Below are 24,626 nucleotides of genomic sequence, written 5' to 3'. Positions count from 1 at the left end.
TGATGCTACGATCGGGCCAGGACCTCACGGCAGTGATATAATGCCATGTACCTTCTTGGTTACTTATAATATACCAATGGTCTAGTGGTAATGCATTAGATCTAGTAATCTAGAGGTACTGGGTTCGATTCCTAGTAGGTGCTTGTGTCTATATTAGACCATCTGTACTGCAGCTGGCTAATATAGACTCGTCCAGTGCCTAATCCTATGGAGGACCTTTTAGATATTTTTATTATTTTACATGCTTTTATTTAACTTTTAGGGCAAACAAACATACTTTTAACAGGGGCGAAATGCCTTGCTATCTAATAACTAGATATATACAAAGAGGAATCGTTAAGATAAAGAAAGTAAAGGGGAAGAATTGTGTGGTCTTATACTACAGAGGTTATATAACTGCAATAAGCGGACCAATCATGTGCGCCAATTGCAGCGAAGGCGAATAGGAGTAATATACGGGCGTGGCCTGCAACACATTCCTTGTCTTTAAGTTTTCGGAATAGCTTATTATCGTACACTCCCAGGAGCATATTGCCTGGGTACACGTATATAAAACGTTAGAGGAGCTACAACCAATAGGGGCAATAGGGACAGTAGGGACAATAAGAACAATTGGCCTGAGAGGTTAACCGGGCTCACTGTATTAACCAGAACAGGTGTATTTTCAAATTAAAAACAAGAGTATGTAAGCTGCATAAGTGTCACCTGATATGCTAGAATTGGTTAAAGAAGCGAGAGTTATGCTAGTGCGGTTTTCATGCGGTTATCCATGGGTAACCGTGGTTAAACCACAAATCTGCGGTTGCGGTTGCGGTTTTCAAAGTGATATCCAAAACCGCAAATCTGCGGTTGTGGTTTTGACTATGATACCCAAAACCGCGGTTTTGCCGCAGTCTAGGTGCCATAGTGCTCCTTTCAGCGGGTTACCGTTGGGGTGAGCGATTAGAACTGTTATGCGTGGGGGGTCGGTAACGAGCTGAATGGGGCGCTACGGTGCGAAAGGGAGTGTCTATATAGGAGAGAAGATAGAGCCACGTATATTGCAGAACTAATCGCTGGCCTTCAAGAGTTCAGGCCCGCGGGTGCGAATATAAACACTTCGCACCTGACTAAGCATCTTAGCTAAGGATCTAGCTATCGCGCTTCCGAGCGCTCCTAACAGGATCCCACCAGTCAAGGGAGTAGAAACATGGCCACATCTCCATATGCGGAGGGACAGTGATCCCAATTCTACTGCTAATGTATGCAATTGGTAATTCTAAGCTCCATTATCATTACTATGCTAATCCGATTTGCATAGCAAATGCGGAAAATCTATTTATCTCATGGTTGGCCGGACTCCTTCCGCAGAGAAGACTGCCAGAAAGCACTGGGGGAATGGTATCGTGGCCTCAGGGATTTAAAGTTTCATGCAATACTGGATACAACCATTCATACTTGACAGATAATCTTCCGGATCACTTTTGAATGGTACCTATCGGGTTTGACAACTATTCCTTTCAGCCTACTATGTTTCTCTTGCGAGATTGGTTGCAGTGGGCGCGGCAAAATACCCCGGCCCCCTGATCAAGAAGAGTGGCCTCCCCTCTGTGGTATCAACTAGCGTACTAATCTACTCTGCGACGACCCGTGTCACGAATACTAATTGACAAAATACCCTCCTGGAAAAGGGAGCGAAGGGTTCTGGATACCCAAGGACAGGTGTTAGCGCCCCAGGGCTGGTCAAGATCACTATTGATTGGGTGGGAAAGAGGCTGTGGAAGCCGACGAGAGACCAGCGCCAGAACCTCCCGTCCCTGCTAGTACAGACGTCCTCAGGCTCACGACCAGTAAGGTCTGCCGACTTCTCCTGATGTCCGCCTGAGGTTCGAGGTCAGAAACGGACAAATGCTCAGGGTCTGAGCACCTGGAGGGTCGGAGCGACTAGGGCGGACGGCTACGGACTCAGGGCCAGATGCTGACGACCTGGGTGGTAAGGGTTAGTGCGTAGGCGTTGTGATTGTTGAAGTAAGGATGATTCTTATTGTTGTTGTTATATTCTATCCTTTACAGGGGCGGAATGCCTCATATATATATCTGTTCCCAATCCCTGCTAAGGTGCCATCACGTGATATTCAACATATACGATCGGAAGACCGCGGTCGTACGACCGGCACAGACAGAGGACCGCCAACTGGCGTCCGTACGAGGTGCAAGACCATTGTGGACGCCTGACTACATTGTTAGGATCCCCGTGGCCTGCAGACTACCCATTATTTTGCTGGGCCATTTACGAGATTCCATCCTCAATGAATTGCCCATCGTTCCCAACGGTCTCGAGCAGTCGTGCCACTGACGCGACAGGATGCCGCGTCACCATTAGGTCCCTCCCAGAATGCAGAATGCATGAAGATTGTGAAGCTACCATCGGTGATCGCCGCGCGAACGAACTCATCGACGGCTACCTTCAGTATCGCACGATCATAGAAGCGCATTCTTGCTCTGGTCCTGCGCATAGTGTGTCCGCAATGCTTTGTACCTCGTGTGGATTGTCAGAGCTCCCAAACACCGACCGTCTGTCCTCCTCCAATTCCCTCGGTCGTAAGAATGGAATGTGATGGTAACTCTCCGTCCTGGTGGTGGATCACTGCAGAGATCTTCATCGGTGGGTATCTTGAACTTCGCCGACCTCCTGGTCCTCTTGTGTCTTCCAACATATAAGGCGTATCAACGAGCAGCCCCTCGGCCTCCTGTCTTCTAATCGTTACCCGTTGGGCCTGTTCTGGATCGGGTAGATCCGGTGGGTATCGTTCTGTATCCTGTTGAGGGTCCGTGTTCAGCAGCACCTGCTGTGGTTCCACTGCCCTCATCACCATCCCATAATTCATCGGCGATGGCGGCATTCCGGGTCCCTGCCCCATTGATATCTTGATGCGTCGGTCGGTTTTTCATCCGCGGCTTACGGACTCTATCTTGTTTGGGTAGTTGCGACTGGTCCTCAAACGCCTACGGGGAGATCGCGGCAGATTCTCATCGTCCAGCTGGTTACGAAGCTGTCTCTGCGCCATGCCCGAAACGATAGGTTCAGCGTGTGAGGGACTGACCGCGAGCCTCCCGTCAGCACGCTGGTGTATCGTATTGTTTGTAGAAGATAACCTCCCATCAACTAGCTGGCTGATGTCTTCAAGCACGGGTTAGATAATGGACTTGCCAGAGAAGGGGGGATTTCACACAGTCCAGATATAGGTCGACTGTCCACCATCTGTCCGACGGGGTTAGAGTTTCCTCGCCGGCCTTGAGTCTGCCCGTGGAGGCACTGCACCTGGTGTTCAGAAAAGCTGAGGTGCGGGTACTGTAGTTGAATAGTTCTTTGGTCGTAAGTCTTGCCGTGAGGCACGCTCTCCTCAAGTCCTATATGGAGATTGGAGACCATCGGGCGAGGTCTAGTTGGATCACTTTGAAGGACTTAAGATCCTCTTGAATAAAGCTGTGATATAGCGAAAGAGGCGATCTCTGACTCCTCGTCGTTCGTTGCGATGCCTTCGGGCGGCCCCCTTCCGGGTCGGGCCGAAACACGAACCCCTGAACCCCCCGACCGAACGGAACACGAAAATTCACCACCACGGATACGGCCAAAACGCACGATCAGGCCGCCAAACAGTTACGCTCGAGAGCAAGAAGAAAAAAGCGAGGCGAACAACGCACGCACCCAGCGCAAATCAAACCCTCGAGGCCGCCAGAGAAGCCAAAGCGACGCGCCTACGGGGCTAGAGGCAACAGCCCCTGACGATCCACCGACAGACGTCAAGGCACTGGAGTCAACGAAGCTGCTCAAAGAACTCATCAAGCTCAGGGAGGAGATCAAGAGAAGGGATGAAGCTCACCACGAGGAACTCCAAAGAGTCAAAACCGAGTTTAAAGCGGCCCTGGCAGAAGTGCAACAGGAACTTAGAGACCTCAAAAACACGACGACCCAAATACCGCAGAGCGGCTTTGAATCAGTCTCACAAACCAGCTATGAAGAGATACTGCAGGAGCTTCAATCCCTACGCAGCGCAATCACTACCCGGAACACAACAGGCGATGGCCCGTCATGGGCCCAGGTTGCGGCAGGCGGAGACCAGGCACAGCCGGCCACCGCTTACCCCTTGCTTAACAACAAGACGCAGAACAAGGAAGATAACTGCATCCGAGTCAACACGAAACCGAACGGCAATGAAGGGGAGGACGAAGGCGAAAATACATTCAGGAGGTACTTGCCACCGAGAACAGCGGTCGCGCACATTCAAAGCGCACTCGCCATTACAAACGAGACAAAGGATGTACAGGTCCTAGGCGTGGGGACCACCAGAACCGGATACGTGATACGGTTCGCAGACAAGACCCAAGCGGAAACAGCAAGATCCAACACATTGTGGCTCGAAGAACTCGGCAATGGCACCAAACTCGCCCGACCACGGTTTGCGGTAGTAGCACACAGAACGCCAACCGAAGACTTTCTATCACCAGAAAGTGAACGGACCTTCATCGAAAAGATCGTGGAAGAAAACAACATGGCACGACGCGGCCATCGGATCAGCCAGGTAGCCTGGCTGAAACCAAGGGATAAACCGATAGGCAAACATGGATCACTGGCGATCTGGTTCGACACACGGGAAGCGGCAGAGTGGACAATGGACAATGGGCTTCTGATAGGACAAAGATATATTGGAAGCCTCATGCCATATCGGCTGAAAGAGAGACGGTGCTACCGGTGCCAGGCATTTGGCCACCTCGCCTGGGCCTGCAAGGAGAAGGCGAGATGCGGGCACTGCGCGGCCGAGCACGAGCTACGACACTGTCCTTCCGGCGTGAGGGCCCGGTGCCTTGACTGCAGTGGAGAGCACCCAACCAATGACCGTAGCTGCCCCAACCCGGCCAAACCCCCCTTTACCCAATGACAGCACCAAACTTGCGCCTACTACAACTAAACATTTGGAAATCGAGAGCGGGCATGGAGGCCCTGATTAACGATCCCCAGACACAACACCTAGACATACTCCTTATCCAAGAACCACCACTCACGGCATACAACACACATGTGAACCACAGCGCCTGGCATCTCTACCAATCAACTTGCCTAGACGACACCCCCAAGAAACGCAGTTTACTCTACGTAAGCAGAAGGATCCCAACAACGTCACATCGGCAGATACAATGCAACCACCCTGATGTCACAGCAGTCAAGCTGTGGACCACGCAGCAGCAAACACTAATATTCTCCTTGTATGTCCCGTACATGGACTACAGCCAAAACTACGAAGAGACCTCAATCCAGCCTATGCTGAGGGAGATTGAGACCTGCATCCGACAAGCGACAGAAACCACAACCAAGTTAACCACGATTATCATGGCAGGGGACTTCAACCGCCACCACCCAATGTGGTGCAAGAATCGCGTCCACCATGGGGCAATCGAACTAGCCGAAGAACTAGTCAACTTTTTCCAGGAACATGGACTCCAGTTGTGTCTGCCCCGAGGCACCCCCACATTCTGGTCTATGAGCCATCCCGGGAGCCACTCGACCATTGATCTCACTGTAACGGACACACCGGGAAAGCTCGTGAAGTGCCACCTGTACCACGACCACTATGGATCGGATCATCGGGCAACCTATTCCGAGTGGTCCCTCCAGCCGGCCCGCAATACCAATCGCAAACCTCGAAAAGCGTACGACCGCGCAGACTGGAGACGGATCGGAGAATCCGTCCAAGCTCAGATGTCACAACTTCCACCCATCCAGACAAGCGCCGAACTCGATGACGCAGTGGCGCAACTCATCTCACGCACCTGCTCCGCAGTAGACTTGTATACGCCAACCACCAAACCATCACCGTACTCCAAACGGTGGTTTACCCCAGAACTGAAGTTACAGCAACGCGTGGTCAATAGGGTGCGGAGGAAATGGCAGAAAAGCTGTGCAGAGAGAGAACGGCATGACGAGGTAGTAGTAGTAGTAGTAGTAGTAGTATTCATACTCGGATCTGTCAGCTCTACGCCGAGTGCCGGAAAAGGTCCCGTTCCGACGGCTGGGCCAACCGTCGGGGTAGTATCCGATATTCGGCTAATACCGAATAGGAAAGTAGACACTATTCTTGAAAGGTGCTTAAAATGATTGTTTTAGATGGGTTCTTGATTATATTGATCAACATATGATCATTCTTGTGATTATTATTATGGATCATTAGGTTTCTTCTTCTGCTAGGTGTAGGGGAGTTCGTTTTTACCCCTCTTTTATGACCTTGTTTACGTCACTATTACCACCAACTTATCTGACAGGTAGTTAGATACAGGCACGTGATGCTATATCACATGATCGAAAACGCTGATTCAACCACATTCCTGATCCCGCCCCTATATCCAACCTCTCTGCAATGTTTCGTCGCCAACAACCGCCTTGTCTCGCGTACACCGTTAGTAGTCATACCTACCGTTGGTTGCCTCTAAGTTTTATCTAAATCCTACATTAGCGCTGTCTCTTCCACCTCCACGCCTGACTCGTTGGTTGTCGGTTCCGTGCCCCGTGTTATTCGTCCGTGTCATACGCCTACGGCCTTCGAAGGGCCTTTTAAGTGATAATGGTCACTTTTAAATAGAATTCCGATTGCATGTCGGAGGGTACACGCCTACGGGTTGTGCGGCGCGGGGACTGTGTTGTTAACACTCCTGAATTGGCCGAGGAGTCGTGTCTGCAGCATAAATGTAACTGCCCGCTATGTCAGGCCGGCTGCTGCCGACGAGACGTCTAGATACCGCCGATAATCAGTTGTTCGGCGGTCTTTCCACAATGTCTTTGACCGCAGATCTGCATGCCGGTGGCATGAGATAGGACATGTTGAACCACTGCGTCCTGTACCCGCACGGGCATGCGGTCGTGTCCATGGCACTAAGGTCCTAGGTAGGATGCGAGTGCAATCTTACCGGTCTGTATCTATATAAGCACCGAGCTGTGCGCGCGGGGAGGGCCTCGTGGAGGTCAACACGCGCTTTGTGGGCTCGGGCAGTATCTTTTTGTGTGTTGGCCGTGGTGGAGGTGCCCACTGTTTTTCCCAGCTTTGTGGGCAAGCTCGCGCAGGCGCCGGCGACACGCAGAGACCAGGAGAGTCCTGGGTCCGTACTACCGTGTCGTTGGCGGCCTGCTCGGCGGCGAGCTTGGCTAAGTAGTCAGCGTGCTCATTGCCGGCGATGCCTTCGTGGCCCGGGAGCCACTGGAGGCGTACGCGGCGATGTGCGGTGACTTGGTTTAGTTGTTGGAGGATGCTGCGAAGAATGTATTAACCTAACTATCGCGCAGGTTTAGCGCAGGCACGGATGGCGGCTTGGTTGTTAAATAAGATCACAATATTATTACTGGCTGCGTCGCAGTTGGTAGGGGTCGCCAGTGCAAGTGCCATGTCAATTCCTATAAGTTCTCCTGTATAGACCGTATGCGTTGTCTCTTGTCCAACTGGTTGGTATAAAGATTCCTGTCGCGCAGTAATAACCGCCGAGGCCCCGATACCGCCCTTGTAACCGCTACCATCGGTATAGGCCCTCGTGGCGTCTCGGGGAAGGCGGTTATGTTGCTGGATTGCTTTTTCACGTGTGTCGGCTATGGTGATTTCCGGTGGATCCTACCATGGGGGCACGACCACCGGCTGGATCGTTTCCACGCTGAATTGCTCCGGGTCCTCCTCGAGGGCCTGGGCAACGCGTCGTTCGAGCCGATGCAGCGGTGACAGTGCCGGGTCGCGTTCTATATGGGTTCTGCGTGTGGTGGGGGCGTTGTTTCGTATGGTGCGCAAGGTTTGGTGGAATGGGGAAGACATGATTTGCAGGCAGGCCCTGTCGGTAGCCATGCGCAGCGCTACGCTTGGCGGCGGTACGTGTAGGCATACCTCTAGGGCAACCGTGCGGTCGTGCGGAAAGCGCCCGCTACGCGGCATAATGCGCGGTGTTGAATGCTCTCCAGCGCTTTAGTAATTTGTGTGGCGCTTGATTAATAGCCTTTGGCGCCTCGAATAAACCACGCTGAGCAGCCATAGAGAATCTGTGGCATGAGGACTGCGGTGTACATGCATCGGAGGTATCGGGTTAGTACACCCCATGTTAACCCTGCGATTGACGAGAGGGCGGCTGTTAGCTTCACGGCTTTGGCTTGCAGCTGCTTAAGGTGTGCTTTGCCGCTCAGGTTGGGGTCTAAGAAGACCCCCAGATACCGTAGCTCAGACGTTGGCTGTATCGCGGTGCCGTTTATAATTAGAGGACGGTCTAGCTCCATGACGGAGGTAGCATGGTGTCTATCTCGTGGCCTGATCTGGCGTACCATATTAATTAGGCTATACTTGGACAGTGAGAACTTCGACGCATGCGTGCGTTCCCAGTGTTCCGTGTGGGTGTGAAGCCGACGAAGACGAGCATAATTCTCGCGAACCGTCGTGCCCCAGACCAGGATGCAGATGTCGTCCACGTAACCCAGCGTCATGCTCTTGTACGTTGGGAGGGTGTCAATAAGGTCGGCGTTATAAAAGAGGTAGAGGATAGGGGACAGTGGTGACCCTTGAGGGATACCGGTTGAGACCTCGCACTCCTTGCTAGGGCCCTCTTGGAGGCAGATAATGGTTTATTTTTCTATTAGAAAGCTGGAGATCCATTGCACTATGGCTTCAGGCACTCTGCGCTTGCGTAGATTGTGTAGTAGTCGTCTATAGGATACATTGTCATATGCCCCGGAGATGTCCAGGGTTAGTAGGGTGGCCACGATGTCTCTGTTTCTCCACGCCGCATGTACCTGCTCTAGGAGTAGGTGCAGCGCATATTTACAAAAGCAGCCCCTGCGACCACCAATATGGTGCTCTGGTAGGAGCCCGTAACATTCCACAAGGTAGCTAATCCGCGATGTAATAATAGCTTCCAGTGCTTTGCCGATAGTGCTTAAAAGCGCAATTAGACAGTAGTTCTTGGGGTTGGAATAGTTGTCCTTCCCTGGCTTGCGCAGGACGACAGTCTTTGATGCTCTAAAATGGTTTGGGCAGTAACCTGTATCTATGCAGGCGTTAAAAATGCCCTCCAGCCATGTTTTGATGTGGGCCAGGTTCCGCTGTAGGACCAGGTTAGGAATCCCGTCCGGCCCGGGGGCCTTTCGGGGTGCGGGTGGTGCACCGCTCGGCGAACCTATGGTAGTAATCCTTGGGGTTGCGAGCGGTGTTGGATAGCCACCGCGGATATTACTGTAGTCAGCGTTGGCGTGTTAACTTCTGGAAAAAGCGTCTGTCTAAAGGCAGCGCCTTCTCTTCGGGGTGTAATAGTTCCTGTGGGTGACCGTAGTGCCGGTGTGAACGTGGGTCGGGGGTTATCCCGGGTGCGTGCCCACCGAGCGAGCTTCCAGAATCATCTATAGAGGTGGTGCTTCCTCTATCCTTTCCCTGTGCATGCTCCTGTTCAGCTTGGCCGTTTCGCGCGTTAGTTTGTGCCGTGCCTTGCGAAGTTCCCAGTCTGCTTCCTGCCCTTGCGCTTGGCCCTGCGGCGGGCCCTTCGTGTGAGCTGCTTAAGGCGTTTATCTCTGGCGTGTAACCAGGTTTGGAGCGGCATGTGTAGACCTTTGTGGGGGTTGCAGATTTGCGCTGCGTAGTGCGCGACCAGGCAGCTACTGCGTTGTCGATTGTGTCCTGCGTGGCGGATTACGTAGATTAGGTCTATGTCGTATGGGTCTAGTGTTCGGCTAGGACCTTTTGTAAAGGTCCCAGTTGTGATCCCATCCCATCTACCACCTCCGGTGCATATCGGCCGAGATCCAACATGTGGTGATTGGTATATGTGTCCCCCAGCCACAAATCCTCCCGTGTTTGGCAGTGATCATACGGTCAGCCAGCCAGGATGTGGCCCAGACAAGGTCAATGTGGTTTGGTGGTCACCTGCTCATAGGTAACCGTGTCTTCTGGGAGTAAAAGCTCCAGTTGGGGTCAGTAACCAGGTCGATTAGCTGTTCGGCTTCGGGATCCTGGTGTTATACCTGTGGCAGCCCACATGGGGTGGTGTAGATTAAAATCTCCAAGTATTAGGTGTTTCTCTTCACGCGCGTGGATCTCAGCCTAAGGCAGTCCACGTCGGATAGGCCAGGGTGGTTAATATCCTCTGTTAAACTGTTCTCTTCGCCGTTCTCATCTCCACGGCTCTGCGGCCCGGGGTTGTATACGTTGTACACGTGTACCAGCTTGTCAGCCAGTTCTTGTATGGTCAGCACGCTTAGGTTGCGTGTGCAATGTCTCACTGTCCATGTTTTCGGGTCGATTTTCTTACTTATAAAGAATGCCACTCGTGGCGGTGGTGTCTTGGTGTTGTTGGTATGGCTTGGTGTCGGTTAAATTGCTACGTGGAATCGACCTCCCAGGGATACCGAGTGCGTAGAAATCTGCGTGGTTATATAGTTAGGGTACAGTTCTTGCACTGCAATAATATCTGCAGTGTTTTGCACCTCTTTCTCACCAAAAAGATGCTGCATAACAGCGACGCGTTTCCCGCAATTCGCCTGTAGGACTTTTAGTTGTGCTTTTTGTTGCGTCATGAGTAGGAAGAGGACGAAGCTATATACTCTGGCATGTCTCTGCTAAGCTTGTTATCATCGTCTTTATTTGGGGGTGGCTGTGGTGCGCTGCGCCGGCGTGTTACCAGCTTAATATTGTTAGCTTGTTTGATTCCTGCCAGCGATGTGTGCTTGCGGGTGAGCTCTTTGTTACTCTAGTTGCCTGTGGCCATGACATCGTCATTGTCCTTGCCGTCCAGTGTGTTGCGTCGGATGCGTTTATTTCTATCCCGGGCCCAGCTCTTGTTGCGTGAGCTTGGCTCCTGGTTGTGACTTTTAGAGTGTGTCGGCCTCCGGCTCTTCGAGCGGGAGGCTTCGCGGCTCGGGTTACGTGTTGCGGCAGTGACTTTCTTGTTCGTGGTTGACCGTGATCGCTCCTGAGCGGGCGCGTGTTGGGAGCCATCCAAGCTAGTTAGTTCTAGCTCTGGCTCCTGCATCGGTATGTCTGTGGCAGGGACCGGGATCCCAGACCATGGTGTTTCGGGGAAAAAGGGTGGGCATGTGGCCTTCTTCTGACGGATTATCTTAATCTGCTGCCGTTTAACAGGGCATTTGCGGTCAAAGGCATAGTGTTTGCCTCCACAGAGGACGCAGTGGGCATGTTTTCTGCGGTTGTCGTGGTCTTTGTGTACACAGTCCTGCGTGGAGTGTTCCTGGCCGCAGTACGCGCAGGCAAGTGCCTTCCTGCAGTGTTGGATAATGTGTCGTATTCTTGACAGCCAAAGCATTGCAGCAGCTGCTGTGGCATCGTGTTGCTTTCCGTCTAGGATAAGTCCTTGACGATCACCACTTGGCTGCGCGGTCGTTGTCGAATTCCACCACCAGCATGGCTGGGCGTCCCTCCCTACCACCGTTTTCCATGGCCGCACCCATCCCACGTAGGTGATCTCCGTGGGTGTGGCGGCCATCGGTTGGCATTGGCTGCGGTCAGGCGCTCGATTAATGCTTTCTGGTGTTTCGCCGGGTTCTCTTTGCCAATCATCTTAACTCACTGGTGGACTGCTACAGGATATCCTCGGCGCTTAAGCACAGCGTTAGATCCTAAGACTTTTGGCCAAGTGGACGTGCTCCGTTGCAGTCTTTCAGCATCTTCCATATTATCGACCGTGAGGATCACATCCCTGCTGGGCAGCACGCGACTGGCAACTACCTTGCGGTGGCTAATCATCTTATCGCCGCTCTCGGCGATAGATCTGTTCACCTCATCGACTAACTTCTGGTAGTTGTGCCGAAAGGGATTAACCACTAAGGGGGTGGTCTTGCGGACGTGCAGTTCAAGGTCTGCTGTTAGGGGCAGTACTGGGGCAGGGGATCCTGACGTTCTGGTGACCGTGCTGGGTACCGTAGATCCCTTGGTATAAGCAGCGCCCAACCAGTTGGATACATACGATCCTGAAGTTGTTGTTGTAGTGGTTCCCAGAGCCGCACCGCGACGGGCGGCCTCGAGCCAGGAACACGGAGGTCCTGACACGGGCGTCAACGCGCCGGTCCGCAGGCTCCCAAGCGCATTAACAGATTTGACCAGCTGCAACTGGTCTTTTGTCTGCTTCGACACTAGGGACTTTAGTTCCGTGATGTCTTTGGTGAGGTCCTCCACTGAGGGAGCCTCCTGGAACCGTCCGACCAGTTCAATAACCGCGTCCAGGAAGGGCTGGAACACGCCCTTTGGCGGGCCGTGCGAGCCTGCTCCATCCTGGATTGCTTTTAGCTCTAAAGCGACAGCTAAAAAGGCATTCGTGTGTGCGTATATATTTTCGTGGCGTTGCTTGCTCAATCGGCCTTGTAGGTTTGAAGGCCACGTAGCCTTTCCGCCCGTGTTCGGCGCCATTGCGGCCACAATGACGACGGGGAACGGGAGGAAGGCCCGTTTTGAGAATGATCACGGGGTTATTTGATGAGTTAAGTATAATTTAACGTAAAATTCAAACGGTTGCTTACTTTGGTTGTGGTGCTGGGGCTTTTTTTTCGGCATGACGAGGTATCGGTAAGCTTATTCGAAGACATGCGCCAGAAACGCCGGGCGTGGACAAGAACCATTGAAAAAGCAAAAGCCGCCCATTGGAAGGAGTTTCTCGACAGCACTGGGGAAGGTTACCTCTGGAAAGCAATTTCATATACACGCGCGCGAGAGTCATATACCAGCATACCACCGTTACGACGAGGGACAGAAGAAATCCAGGACTACGCAGAGAAAGCGAAGCTACTTATAGAGACTTTCTTTCCTAATATGGCACAGCCGGAGGACGAGGCACACACGGAACAAAGAGAAGAGATACCATGGGTGCCCATCACAGAAGAAGAGGTCCACCGGGCCCTCCAGGCCGCCAAACCCATGAAAGCACCCGGAGAAGATAGACTGCCAATGCTAGTATGGAAGCAACTATGGCAATGGCTGAATAAAGTGATTCTTCGGGTTTTCACAGCGTCGGTTAATCTAGGCTACTACCCAGAACAGTGGAAGCGAGCGAAAATAATTGTGCTGCGGAAGCCCGGGAAACCCGACTATACCGTCCCTGGCGCGTACCGTCCGATTTCTCTGTTGAACACACTGGGCAAAGTCCTCGAAGCTGTCATGGCTAAAAGACTATCGTATTACGCAGAAGCACATCACCTGTTACCGATTACTCAGTTTGGCGGTCGCCCAGGTCGCAACACCGAACAGGCGCTCCTCGTTCTGAGGAACGCCATCGATCGAGCGTGGCTATCATCGAAGGTGATCACACTGGTTGCGTTCGATCTCAAAGGGGCCTTTAATGGGGTCAACAGGGACACCCTCGATCGACAGCTCAAAGCGAAAGGGATCCCAACCAAAGTGCGAACCTGGGTCGCCAGTTTCATGCAAAACCGGTCAGCGAGCATTTCATTCGACGACTTCGAGTCCCCAATATGCGCTCTGGAAAATGCGGGCCTAGCTCAAGGCTCACCCTTATCACCGATTCTGTTCATCTTCTTCAACTCCAAACTGGTGGACCAGCCAGTGGACTTCCACGGAGGCGCATCCGCGTTTATCGACGACTACTTCCGGTGGCGCGCAGGGAAATCTGCAGAAGAGAACCTCAAAAAGCTCCAGGATGAGGATATCCCTCGCATAGAGCAGTGGGCCCAGCAAACAGGATCGAGTTTTGCTGCGGAAAAGACTGAGCTCATCCACTTCACCAGAAAGAAAGACGAGCAAACGAGAGGGCAGCTAGCAATGCAAGGTGCAACCATCAAACCCTCCGCAACAGCCAAGCTGCTCGGAGTGGTTTGGGACCGCGAACTCAGATGGAAGGAGCATGTACAGCAGGCAGTCAAACAGGCGACCAAGGCCAATATCGCCCTGGGAGGACTTCGGCACCTTCGCCCTGGTCAAACGAGACAGGTCTATCAGGCTTGCGTGACACCCATTCTGGACTACGCGTCAACGGTCTGGCATAACCCTCTCAGGGATAAGAGGCACCTCAAATGGCTCGACACGGTGCAACGATCGGCCTTAATTCGAATCCTGTCTGCATTTCGAACCACCGCGACGGCAACGATGGAAGTGGAAACATACATACTACCGACGCACCTGAGACTCAAACAGAGAGCACAGAATGTCATAGTCAAGCTGTATACACTTCCTCGCAGCCACCCAATACACGATGTCCTGTCAAGGGCTCGAAGGCGACGCGATAACGTGGGGGCCCGGTGTCGGTTCCCCCTCGCCGAGTCAATGAAAACAATGAAAGTAGAGCAACTAACCGGATTGGAGACAATCGACCCGACGCCGACCACTCCGTGGAATGCCCCTCCGTTCGTTGAAATTGACATTAAAGCAGATCGTGACAAAGCGAAAGAAAATGCCACAACCCTATTATCGTCTCCGGGCAGAGTTATCTAGTCAGATGCATCGGGGCGAAAAGGCCTTCTTGGGGCAGCAGCAGTGATATTAAACGGGGACCAGGCTGTGGCAGACTCCCGACAAGTCTCCATAGGCCCGATGGCAAATTGGTCGGTCCATGCAGCGGAGCTCATCGGCATATTCTACGCTATTAGCCTCGTCCTCAAAACAGTCAGGCTGAGGCCCACTGCCGCGACAACGCCAGTACACGAAACGACAACAATTCTCTGCGACAATACCTCAGCACTACAGGCGATCAGGAACCCACGGAACAAGTCAGGACAGCGGATTATCTACGCCATCTTGCAGGCAGCCGCAGAACTGAAGGCGCGAGGCATTCCCCTCCGCCTCCAGTGGATCCCGGGACACAGTGATAATCCCGGCAACGACGCTGCAGACAAACTAGCCAAAGAAGCAGTTGGCCCAGACAAGATGCATCCTTTCTGCCGTCTAGTCTCCCAAGAAAGGACAACCATCCGAAAGAACATTCATCGAGAATGGGAACAAGAATGGAGAACATCCAAAAAAGGAGGGCACCTCCGGCGAATCGACGCCGAGTTGCCAGCCCGCCGCACGCGACGACTATACGACTCGCTGCCACGAAATCGCGCCTACCTCCTTACCCAATTGCGGGGTGGCCACTGCTGGCTGGCACCCCACGGAAAGCTGCACGGATTCCGAGACGATGATGAATGCGAATGCGGAGCCAAGGAAACCGTCGCCCATGTCATACTCGACTGCCCAAAACTAAGGATAGCACGGCAAACCCTCCGCAGAGAGACCGGAGAAGCGTTCGGTGATATCTCAGCGATGCTAGGAGGAAATAGGGAAACCAGCCATGTGAAGGCTGTATTGGATTTTGCAGAGGCATCTCGAAGGTTTCGTAGCCGCGGACCAAGGGATCCGCAAGGACAGAACCGAAGGCGAATGGCCAACACAGGCCCATAGGCGAGGCTTAAAGTTCGCCCTTAAGAAATGGGACGATGTACAATAGAGACACGAGGGCAGAGATATAGTTGTAGTAGCCTGCATATCGCTTTCAAGCGAGGGGTCAGGGTAAATGACATCATCACCACCACCACCGTCTAATCGGGGATTGGGAGGTAGATGATGTCCTAGGACATCGAGGGAACGAGGATTTTGAACAGAAACTAATAATCAACATAAACAGATAATAAAAATAATAATTGCGAACAATAACCCTATGCTAAGTTTTAATTTAGGATTATTAAAAACACAGGAACCGGCTTAATTATATCTTTTTTAAAATTTTAATATGCTGCCTGTAGCGGGGATTTCAAGGCAAGTAATATGACCCGAGTAAACTTATAAACTCTCTAAATCATAGCAGGAGGCACAGTCAGGAATGTACGAGATGAGTGATGGCTCGACGCATATCGTTGACAAACTTTTGCAATATTTCTACACCGGAGACTATACTGGGCTATCCGAAGAGGACGACAGCGCACACTCACATATGTCTGCGCTTCAACTTCACGCAAGGCTCTTTGCACTGGCTGATAAGTACGATGTGAAAGACTTATGTGCCCTTTCAGCAGAGAAATACTCCTCTAGGCTTGAAAAAGACTTCAACGTCGTTGAATTTTTAGAGTCCATCCCGGATGTCTATCATTTAACGGCGCCACAAGTTCAAACATTGAGGAATCTTGTTTTACACTTCGCCCGAAAGAACCTCGAAAATGCTCTGCATCACAGCTTGCATTCCAAGATCTATGATGATATTACGTGCGAAGTTCCAACATTTACAAAGGACTTGCTCGACTCATATATTGCGTCCCCGATTGACCAACTGTCAGAACTGTGGGCCAACAATGGCCATGCAGGCGTTGCAAGTTCGATGCCGGCAGTGCAGCCGAGGAAGGGCGTACTGAGAATGCCTAGAAAATTAAGTCTAATTTAGTTATTAAGTACACCAATATCGACGACTCTACTGTCAAAGCCGTCAAAAATCCCATCTCGCCAATCATCATAATCAATACAGAGCTTTGACAGTGATTTTAGAGATAAATGACTTGCAATTGCAGGTTGCGAAACAGATCCGGCTCTAATGGATCATCAGGACTTGTGATACAGAGTACGTGGCAGCTGCAGCAATCCCGGGCCTCCTCGCTCTAGCATCGAACAACTGGGCCCCTGATCCGAAACGAGCCGTTGGGATGGCGATCCAGATTGGCGTTGGCTCTATGGGTGGCGCGGCCGCGTCGAACTTTTATCGGAGCACTGACTCGCCCAGGTACCGATTGGGCCATTCGCTGGTCCTCGCATTCACGGCCTTAGTATTGCTAACTACGGTGTTGTACTACGTTATTTGCAAAAGGCTGAATGCGAGACGGGATGCAATGGGAGCGAGTGAGCATGGCTATAGTGAAGAGGAATTGTTAAGTATGGGTGACAAGGCGCCCACGTTCAGGTACAGGGTGTGAGGTGATGGACTGGCCAACGGAAGCCTTGGGAATAGAGAGGAGTGGTTGTGCATGTCGGCTAAGCAAGCCGCGGAGTGAATGAAATTGCTCGTGTCAGCTAGAGACGGGCAATGAAGATGCGGGATCGGGGAGTACCCCAGGTCCTCGCCATGAATTAATGCTGCACTGTCCAATGGTTCTATCACTCCGAGGATCTTTAGCTGCAGCGACTGTCATTATGATTCTATGATAAAATAAAACTTTGCCAATGGACCACGGCCACGGATCGGTTCGAGACCCGATCGTTGTACGTGATTCCTTATGATTGTTGTTCCAGTGGACGGGTATTAAGTGTTTGCGATTTACTACCAACACAGCACTAAGGTACAACCCTCCCAAAACCCAGTCCAGAGCAGGCTTTACTCTGTCCCGCCTGCGGTGGTGAGTGGATCGGCTACCGGAGGTGTATTGTCGACCTGGATTCCTCCTCGCTTCGGGTAGCAACTGTCGTGGAAAGGCAGACACCATCCCCCCTCATGTTCAGGTGTCGCGATCCACGTCCGCAGGAGATACCGTTGTGGCTTCGGTGGCGGTGGATCCGTGAATCCAGTGCGCGAGTGGAATGTCTGGCAGCAAGAGACGAATTGGATATCGCCGATCTCGCAGTCGTAGACGATTCCATGCCGCTTGCACGTCTCCTCCAGGACCTCCATCGCCTCCAGCTGCTCTGCGGATAGAGGAGGGATCGACCCTTTGTCGCTGAAGCGAGCCAAGGACTTGACAAAGTACGGATCCCACCTGTTCCGTAGAGTCCGACATGAGTACAATGCAGATTCCACAAGAGAGAAGGGGGGTAGCAGACATACTTGACATAGACACGCTCTTTGCCACCCGGCTCAACCATGAAGATGGGGTTCCTAAACCAGGGCTCCTGCCCGTCTGTCACCTCGCCCTTGCGGTCGACATACCAGATGGGCGAGGCCAACGTCTTTGCCACATCGGGCCTTTCTTTCACCAAGGAATTCCAGACTGTATGTGCGGACGCACAGCCAGAAGCACCGCCCGTCTCCCCGGGAGCGCAGAATAACAGCCCGACGATATCCGTTTCGTCAGTGTGATAGAACTGCCTGAGAAGTATGAGGGTAACGCTCAAGGAGCGGACTGGTGCAGAGGACTTACGGTGCGTTTGTGGCTGAGATCTTGATCTTATCGAGGTCGTTGTGATAGTCCGCTCCCTGGTTTGTTACATGGCCGAGAATCAGGCCAAGTTTATTCTGCGAGACGAGGTATCCAAAATGTACGGACAAGCCCATCGTCACCACTGCCGCCTTGTATCGCCCCCACTTGTCAATGGGTAGGCCGCGGAAAACAATGAACCCCCGTCCATTCAAGATATCGCTCCGAATCCCTGGCAAAATCTTTTCAATGGTGGGTAGCCGGAAGTTGTCCTTGAGCCGTGCCCAGGAATGTCAGCCATATGTCCCAAAGACCACAGGGGCTGTTCAAATCACCTTGCTGATACTGGTAAGCGGAACTCCCGAGGCTATGAATGTGTCGACGGCCTGCAGAAGCTCCGCAAGCTCCGGCTCCGTCCACCGGTGAATCCATTGCTCTGGATGTTGAATCATGTGCTCCCTTGTCCAGGCCGTCGGCCCGGTGATATTGCGCGGGAACTCCTCGAAAGGACGTAACTGGCTCTCGATGGGTGGATGTTGGCCGCTGGTACGAAGCCCATCGGGGAACAGCTTGCGGTCCACGGGCACTACACGAGGCAGGCCGGCGGGGAGACCTCGCAGGGCAGGCGCGACATTCATTTCAACTAACATACTGAAAAGACAAGGTACCCACAAGAGCTCTTGCTGCTCATGATCCTCGTTGAAGGATGTTTCTGAAGCATAAATAAATATACATCAGATGCTGCCGAGTGGTATACTTCCGAATGTGTCGAAACTCCGCGTACTCCGTGCAAAGAGGACAAGCCGCGCGGGGAAGACCCCTGACCTGTGCGTCATAGAGCTGGATCCGTCGAAAGCACTGAGACTGATGGCATGGCGTGGCCGCAGTACGGTATTGTCCGTATCTCTATGATCAGGGAACTCTGCCGATGCCTCGTCACCTTTCTCGCCATTCCATATTGGATGGGACGGACTCAAAATGCAACGTTTTTTTCCACAAAAAGGGAAACGAAGGCGCTCCGCCCTGGACAAGAGGCTACTTGGACGGCAGAGGCCGATTGCAGGCGCGGAAGTTGGCCGAGACGATCGAAGATCATCAAAAGTCTTGAATTGCGACACGTGAGGTGCCGGCCAGGGATGATAATCCTTCAACAATACTGCCCAATCAATTAGCAGCAACCCAGACCGAGTCTACGCCCAGTGCAACCTTTGGGAGGGGAGCCCGGAATGTATCTACTAACGCCATTACTGTTGCAAACCGTCTCTGGCCGTCCATATAAGTGGGGGCGGGATCGGATCCGGTTCCTTGCGCCGTCGTCAAGGCCCGATTTGGCGGATGGCGTCGTCTAGAGATGCTGTCCATTCCCTCCCCGTTAATCTCCGCGGCCAGGGGCCTTCCAATTGGAGGGTTTGCCATGTGGGTCTTGATGGCGCAATGTGCTATCCAGCAGTGGAACACAAAGAAAGATGGGATGCGACGGATGAGACTACCCTTTTGATTCGTGATAGACGACTCCAACAGGTGGAGAACCCACAGCAATACGATTATCGAGGATGTCAAGGAGGTTTCGCGTGCATAAGCGTTTACTCTGGCTGCACATCCACTTATAGCCATTATATCGCCGTTGACATGACTTGAAGTCTCCTAAAATACGATGGGAAAATATGACCAAGCACGAACATGAACCAGCTCAGGCTCGCGGGAGAGGTGACCAAGCTACCAACATTACCTCGGCCGCCGCTGTACTCCCGCCTCCTGATGGCGGATTTCATGCCTGGGCCCAGGTTGTCTCTGGTCATCTGGTTGTAGCTCTGACCTGGGGGTACGCTGCCAGTTTCGGGGTGTTTCAGAGCCACTATGAGTCTACCTTGCCTCAGAGTCCGTCCGACATCTCCTGGATCGGTGGTTTCCAGGTATTCTGTCTATTATTCATCTCGACACTCTCCGGTCGCGCAACAGATGCGGGGATGGCAAGGACAGTAGTGGCTGCTGGCGCAGTCCTGCTGGGTTTGGGCACCTTCATGACTAGTCTCGCGACAGAATACTGGCAGATCTTTCTGGCCCAGGGGCTCTGTATTGGTCTTGGGCAGGGCCTCATGTGGTTGCCCAGTGTGACGTTGATCTCGACGTATTTTATGCGCCTGCGTGTCTTTGCTGTGACGACTGCGGCCACGGGTACGAGTACAGGAGGCATCATTTTCCCAGCAATGATTCAGTACCTCATCCCAAAGATCGGTCAGTCGATAGTTGTGACCTCAACGTGCAATGCTGACACCTCGATCAGGATTTCCGTGGGCAGTGCGGTGCATGGGGTTTGTTGTCCTTGCCATGTCAGCAGCCACCCTCGCCCTTCTGCGTCCGAGATTGCCACCACGAAAGTCGGGACCGCTGGTCGAGTTGAGCGCGTTCAAAGAGCCTGCGTACATGCTTTTCACCTTTGGCGTTTTCCTCCTATACTGGACCCTGTATTTTGCTTTCTTCTACGTACAGTCCCCATCATGAGAGGTGCCGTATATCGAGAGCTAAGTATAGTGTAGATCCAGGTCTATGCGACAGAGGTGTTGGGGATCTCCGAAGAATCCGGTGCGACATTGATAATCATCATTAACGCCCTCGGTATTCCCGTCCGAGCCCCCCTCGGATACTTGGCCGATCGCTACATTGGTCCGCTCAACTGCCTCATTCCTTGCGTGGCCCTTTGTGGCATTCTGATATTTGCCTGGGCCGCCGTGCATACCACGGTCGAGCTGTACGTCTTCGCGGTGTTCTATGGACTAGCATCGGCAGCAGCTATGGCCTTGTTTGTTGGGACAGTGCCCTCGTTGACGAAAGACCTTGATAAGATTGGCACGAGAGTTGGCATGGCCCTTACCATTATGAGCTTTGGCCCGTTGACTGGGCCCTCTGTGGCGGGGACATTGATAGCGCGCACCGGTGGGGAGTACCTGGCTGCGCAGATGTGGGCAGGAGCCGCGTTGATCGTGGCGGTCCTCGCTCTGGTCGGAGCACGACTGATCATTTCGGGACCACGTGTTCTGGCAAAGCTTTGAGGACGTGGATGAGAGTAATAGATCACTTAGCCAAAGAATAGATTGCCGTGCTGGTTTGATATCCAGACTGTCTACTGCGCCGAAGAGCGGCGATAAAACTAGAAGACAACTATGAATCTAACCAGCGCACAAAGGGTGTATTGTAGGCGAAGACATGGACCTACGCGTCTGTCTCTATTCCAAAATACCGAGCAACGTCCAAAAGACCTGAGCCCTCGATGCCGATCCAGTAATCAACAAATCCCTCTTCTTTAGCTTGGGCAACGCGTTCCGCATCCCAAGCTTCTTCCAAAGGTCGCTCGATATAAATTGTCTGGAACCCGCACTTTTTGGCGGCTTGCAGGTCGTGAAGATGGGCAGCGACAAGGCAACACTGCGAGGTCTCTAACCCGAACCTGCGCGCAGCGGCATGATAGACTTCTGGCGCTGGCTTGTAAGCATTGAAGTGCTCTGCACTGCTTATATGCTTGAAAGGCAAAGAACCGTGCTCCACTAGATCTTCGAGAAGTTTGACATTACCGTTGGACAACGTGGAAATCGGAAACTTGGTGTTGAGCAGCGCAAGGCCTTGAACACTGTCCGCGTACGGATCGAGGCGATGCCAACAGAGGGTCAAGTGTTGGAGATCGTCGTCATTGAAAAGATCCCGCAGACGCCTGTCGGTGAAGATATTGCCCAGAGAGACGCGGTTGTGCTCGTCTACAGGGACAAAGGGCTTGGATGGATCAAAGGTGCGTCCGAAGTTCATATACGAGCGGTGCCACTCGTCTGTGATTTCATCCCATGTCGAGGGCGCTAGGTCGGAGACACGGCCTCGCACATCCACAGCAATCTCGCGAGCCTGGTCTTGCAGGGCCCTTTCTGCTGCAGCCTTCAGCTGGTTCGCAATGCAGAATCTCCATTCAACGACTGTGCCCAAGACGTCGAAAAATAGCATCGAGGGAGTGCCAGGTCGAGACATCTTGACCAGGGTTTCTTCGAGATGGCACAGGATGAAAATTACCGTCGGATGTATCTCAGAATGTGCAGAGTATCTTCTCCCGTCGTTGGGGGGAACGCCATCGAAGGGGGATTTTGGAGAAAGAGAGACGACCGTCGTCCAGGTTAGGAGGAAAAGTACCCCCTTCACTTGATCTCGGCACCCATTGGACTTGCATGTGGCTGGGAGGGGTCAATTGGCGTCATTCGGACATGCGGATTGACCTCTTTGTCTGCTGCGGGATCCCCCGATGTTACCAGCGGGTTACCGGAACAGGATCACCGCCAGCTCTGGGTTTAAAATCCTCGGTCAGGTTCCGCTTTCCTCGGCCAGCCCGTTCTCACCCGATCTCTCTGGAGAATGGATGCGCCATTTCTCAGTCTATTCAGGGCTCCATGCGATAAACTATGCCTACTACATCTGTATTGTAAGTCATCGCTGGTATCTTTCCACGTCTGGGAATGGCTGTTGGTTTGCTCCTTCTGTCGGCTCTACATAGCGCAAGACACCTCTAATTGATGCATGAAATAGTTGCACACGCGTAGCTCTATGCTTATCCACAACTCGTCGATTCGTTAGCCCAGATTCTGACGTCGCGGCGGGAGGCCAAACAAGCTCACTACGGCAAGGCTTGGCTGTTCCCTCCGTCAGACGAATGAGGGAAACACTAGAGGGCTACATCGGTCGTGGAAGACTGCGTAGGGTAGCATGAGTTCGTGCGTCACTTCCCTTTATCTTCGCTATCTAACCGTGTCATGAATTACTGCTGAGCGAAACCTGCGCCAACTTGACATAATTCTCTGCCTCACTGAGGCCCTCTACTTGCCCTTTATTTGGCCGATTGCGATATCGAGGCTTGATTATGTTGATTTGCCTTTGGAAATCCATTATCTGCAACGCCACAAGGCTGCCGAGTAGGTGTAGCTTCTCACGTCGGTTGACGCGATACGTGGCAACCGAAACATCAACCGGAATCGGACAGGGGACAGGCTCACTTCCCCGCTGCGAGGAGCCTGTATCGCTCAGACTACCCTGATGCATCGCCTTGCAACAGTTGGCCATCCTGCCGCAGATGACCCCGATTTGTCTAGCCGCCATGGCAAGCAGCATGTTCTGCTCTACTCGAGTCGCACATCTGTCGCATGAGATGAAAACGGCCAGAGTCTCGATCGACTTGCGCAGGTCAGCGAGGAGCAGGTCAAGGCGGTCCTCGCGCGAAGAGCTTTTGGACGACAGCCGTTCGAGAAAGGAGACGGCATTTAACAGACAACAGTTGTCGGACTCTGTACGTGTCTCGCCCAAGGGTTCAACAGGCAGCGTTTCGGATATCGAGCCCATCGTCGCATGTACATCGGTAGTCGTCGTCCAAACAATATCGTCTTGACTCAGGTGAACACCTTGCCAACATTCGGCATCGCCTGTGCTGCTGCTATTCGACGGCCCGAGTAGCGACGCAAACGAGGGATCGGCCGTTGGAATTCCTGGGAGCTGGTCCTGCGCCGCCTCTGTAGCACTGCGCCTTCTTGCTGAAAAGGGAGGCCTCGTTACTGCCAGGTCAGCGGCAGCTATCGTCTATGTCAGCCAAGGATGCCTAGAGCAAACAGAAACCAAAGGGCTCACGGGTTTGAATGCCGCCACTGCTTGATATGGATCTACCAGGTGAGCTTTGCTGCATGGGAGTATCCATGATCCATGGCATAAACAGCGACTCGTCGATACAGCCATCGTTGAACTTATTGCAGTCCAAATCATCCAATGATAGGTCTTGGCTGGATTTTTCCTGGTTGTCTGCTTCATCGAATACAGTCCGAATGGAGACGCTGTTGTTACGCCGAATGGCCTGGTCCGATGTAGTGCATTAGCGACTCTCGTAGTTAAGTACAGTACATCAAGCTGTTCGGTTACGTACTGCCCGCGAGCCTTTGTTGGTGTCCTGTCGCTTGTTTCGCCCGTGACTCTCGGGATAAATACACTCCAATCCTATCGCCTCGCATCTCTGGCATCTCTTGCGGTCTCCCGAACAACGCACCTATAATTCTACTTTGTTAGGGCTCAATGACACGGCACACTGGAGAGGAAGACGATTATCAACCCGTGGTTGCGGGCACGGACCACGGAATAGGAACAGCCGTACCTTTCGCGATCGACAATGTATGCAAGCAACACGTATAGTGTCTTGGACGCTGCGGCTCACTGCAGCAACTGGATCTGGGTTCTCAATGAACTCCAGAGTCTCCCGGTCGAGGCCGGTCGAAACCAGCGTACCAAACATGGTTGGACTATGGCTCACAGAGATGATTGCGGCTGCCGCAGATAAGGTGCAACGTCTCGGGCGGGCTGAAAGTAGTCTGGGGAGGGTAAGCATGAGGCCGGCCGAGGTGTTAAATGATACTTGCATAAGCAATGTATACATTTATAGATACGCGCTGGGGTACTTTTGATCGTCTAGTCAAGTAACTGTATGCTGGATCTATAGCCCATATGGCGTCCAACGCGTGGCTAATCGCCTCCAATAATGGCCAATCGCTTACCATGTGTGAGATCCAAAGCTGTCATC

General features: G+C 52.6%; 8 protein-coding genes across 8 annotated transcripts; 2 read left to right on the top strand and 6 right to left on the bottom strand.

Moving 5' to 3' along the window:
- Positions 1 to 2,285: 2,285 nt before the first annotated feature.
- Positions 2,286 to 3,047, bottom strand: ATNIH1004_011622 (uncharacterized protein; the record flags this gene model as incomplete). Its single annotated transcript, XM_033576184.1, has 3 exons — positions 2,286 to 2,440; positions 2,669 to 2,891; positions 2,943 to 3,047. The coding sequence occupies 3 exons, from the start codon at positions 3,045 to 3,047 to the stop codon at positions 2,286 to 2,288; spliced, it is 483 nt and encodes a 160-aa protein (XP_033422039.1).
- A 7,687-nt stretch (positions 3,048 to 10,734) lies between these two features.
- On the bottom strand, positions 10,735 to 12,407 carry ATNIH1004_011621 (uncharacterized protein; the record flags this gene model as incomplete). The annotated part of the gene is made up of 2 exons (XM_033576183.1): positions 10,735 to 11,500; positions 11,572 to 12,407. 2 exons carry the CDS (start codon positions 12,405 to 12,407, stop codon positions 10,735 to 10,737), a joined length of 1,602 nt encoding a protein of 533 aa, XP_033422038.1.
- A 3,409-nt stretch (positions 12,408 to 15,816) lies between these two features.
- On the top strand, positions 15,817 to 16,885 carry ATNIH1004_011620 (uncharacterized protein; the record flags this gene model as incomplete). Its single annotated transcript, XM_033576182.1, has 2 exons — positions 15,817 to 16,294; positions 16,536 to 16,885. 2 exons carry the CDS (start codon positions 15,817 to 15,819, stop codon positions 16,883 to 16,885), a joined length of 828 nt encoding a protein of 275 aa, XP_033422037.1.
- A 398-nt stretch (positions 16,886 to 17,283) lies between these two features.
- ATNIH1004_011619 (uncharacterized protein) lies at positions 17,284 to 18,678 on the bottom strand (the record flags this gene model as incomplete). Its single annotated transcript, XM_033576181.1, has 4 exons — positions 17,284 to 17,662; positions 17,731 to 17,991; positions 18,044 to 18,312; positions 18,376 to 18,678. 4 exons carry the CDS (start codon positions 18,676 to 18,678, stop codon positions 17,284 to 17,286), a joined length of 1,212 nt encoding a protein of 403 aa, XP_033422036.1.
- Positions 18,679 to 19,204: 526 nt separating this feature from the next.
- ATNIH1004_011618 (uncharacterized protein) lies at positions 19,205 to 19,654 on the bottom strand (the record flags this gene model as incomplete). Its single annotated transcript, XM_033576180.1, has 1 exon — positions 19,205 to 19,654. The coding sequence occupies one exon, from the start codon at positions 19,652 to 19,654 to the stop codon at positions 19,205 to 19,207; it is 450 nt and encodes a 149-aa protein (XP_033422035.1).
- A 50-nt stretch (positions 19,655 to 19,704) lies between these two features.
- ATNIH1004_011617 (uncharacterized protein) lies at positions 19,705 to 21,090 on the top strand (the record flags this gene model as incomplete). The annotated part of the gene is made up of 3 exons (XM_033576179.1): positions 19,705 to 20,275; positions 20,325 to 20,524; positions 20,578 to 21,090. 3 exons carry the CDS (start codon positions 19,705 to 19,707, stop codon positions 21,088 to 21,090), a joined length of 1,284 nt encoding a protein of 427 aa, XP_033422034.1.
- A 160-nt stretch (positions 21,091 to 21,250) lies between these two features.
- On the bottom strand, positions 21,251 to 22,051 carry ATNIH1004_011616 (haloacid dehalogenase, type II; the record flags this gene model as incomplete). The annotated part of the gene is made up of 1 exon (XM_033576178.1): positions 21,251 to 22,051. The coding sequence occupies one exon, from the start codon at positions 22,049 to 22,051 to the stop codon at positions 21,251 to 21,253; it is 801 nt and encodes a 266-aa protein (XP_033422033.1).
- Positions 22,052 to 22,822: 771 nt separating this feature from the next.
- On the bottom strand, positions 22,823 to 24,341 carry ATNIH1004_011615 (Zn(II)2Cys6 transcription factor domain-containing protein; the record flags this gene model as incomplete). Its single annotated transcript, XM_033576177.1, has 4 exons — positions 22,823 to 23,634; positions 23,726 to 23,909; positions 23,979 to 24,098; positions 24,204 to 24,341. The coding sequence occupies 4 exons, from the start codon at positions 24,339 to 24,341 to the stop codon at positions 22,823 to 22,825; spliced, it is 1,254 nt and encodes a 417-aa protein (XP_033422032.1).
- Positions 24,342 to 24,626: the final 285 nt, after the last annotated feature.

The sequence above is a fragment of the Aspergillus tanneri genome (genome assembly GCF_003426965.1).
Source record: "Aspergillus tanneri strain NIH1004 chromosome Unknown AapTan_8_pilon_pilon_pilon, whole genome shotgun sequence".
NCBI classification, from domain to species: Eukaryota; Fungi; Ascomycota; class Eurotiomycetes; order Eurotiales; family Aspergillaceae; genus Aspergillus; species Aspergillus tanneri.
Note: the sequence above shows the minus strand (reverse complement) of the source record. Positions and strands in the feature narration are given on the sequence as shown.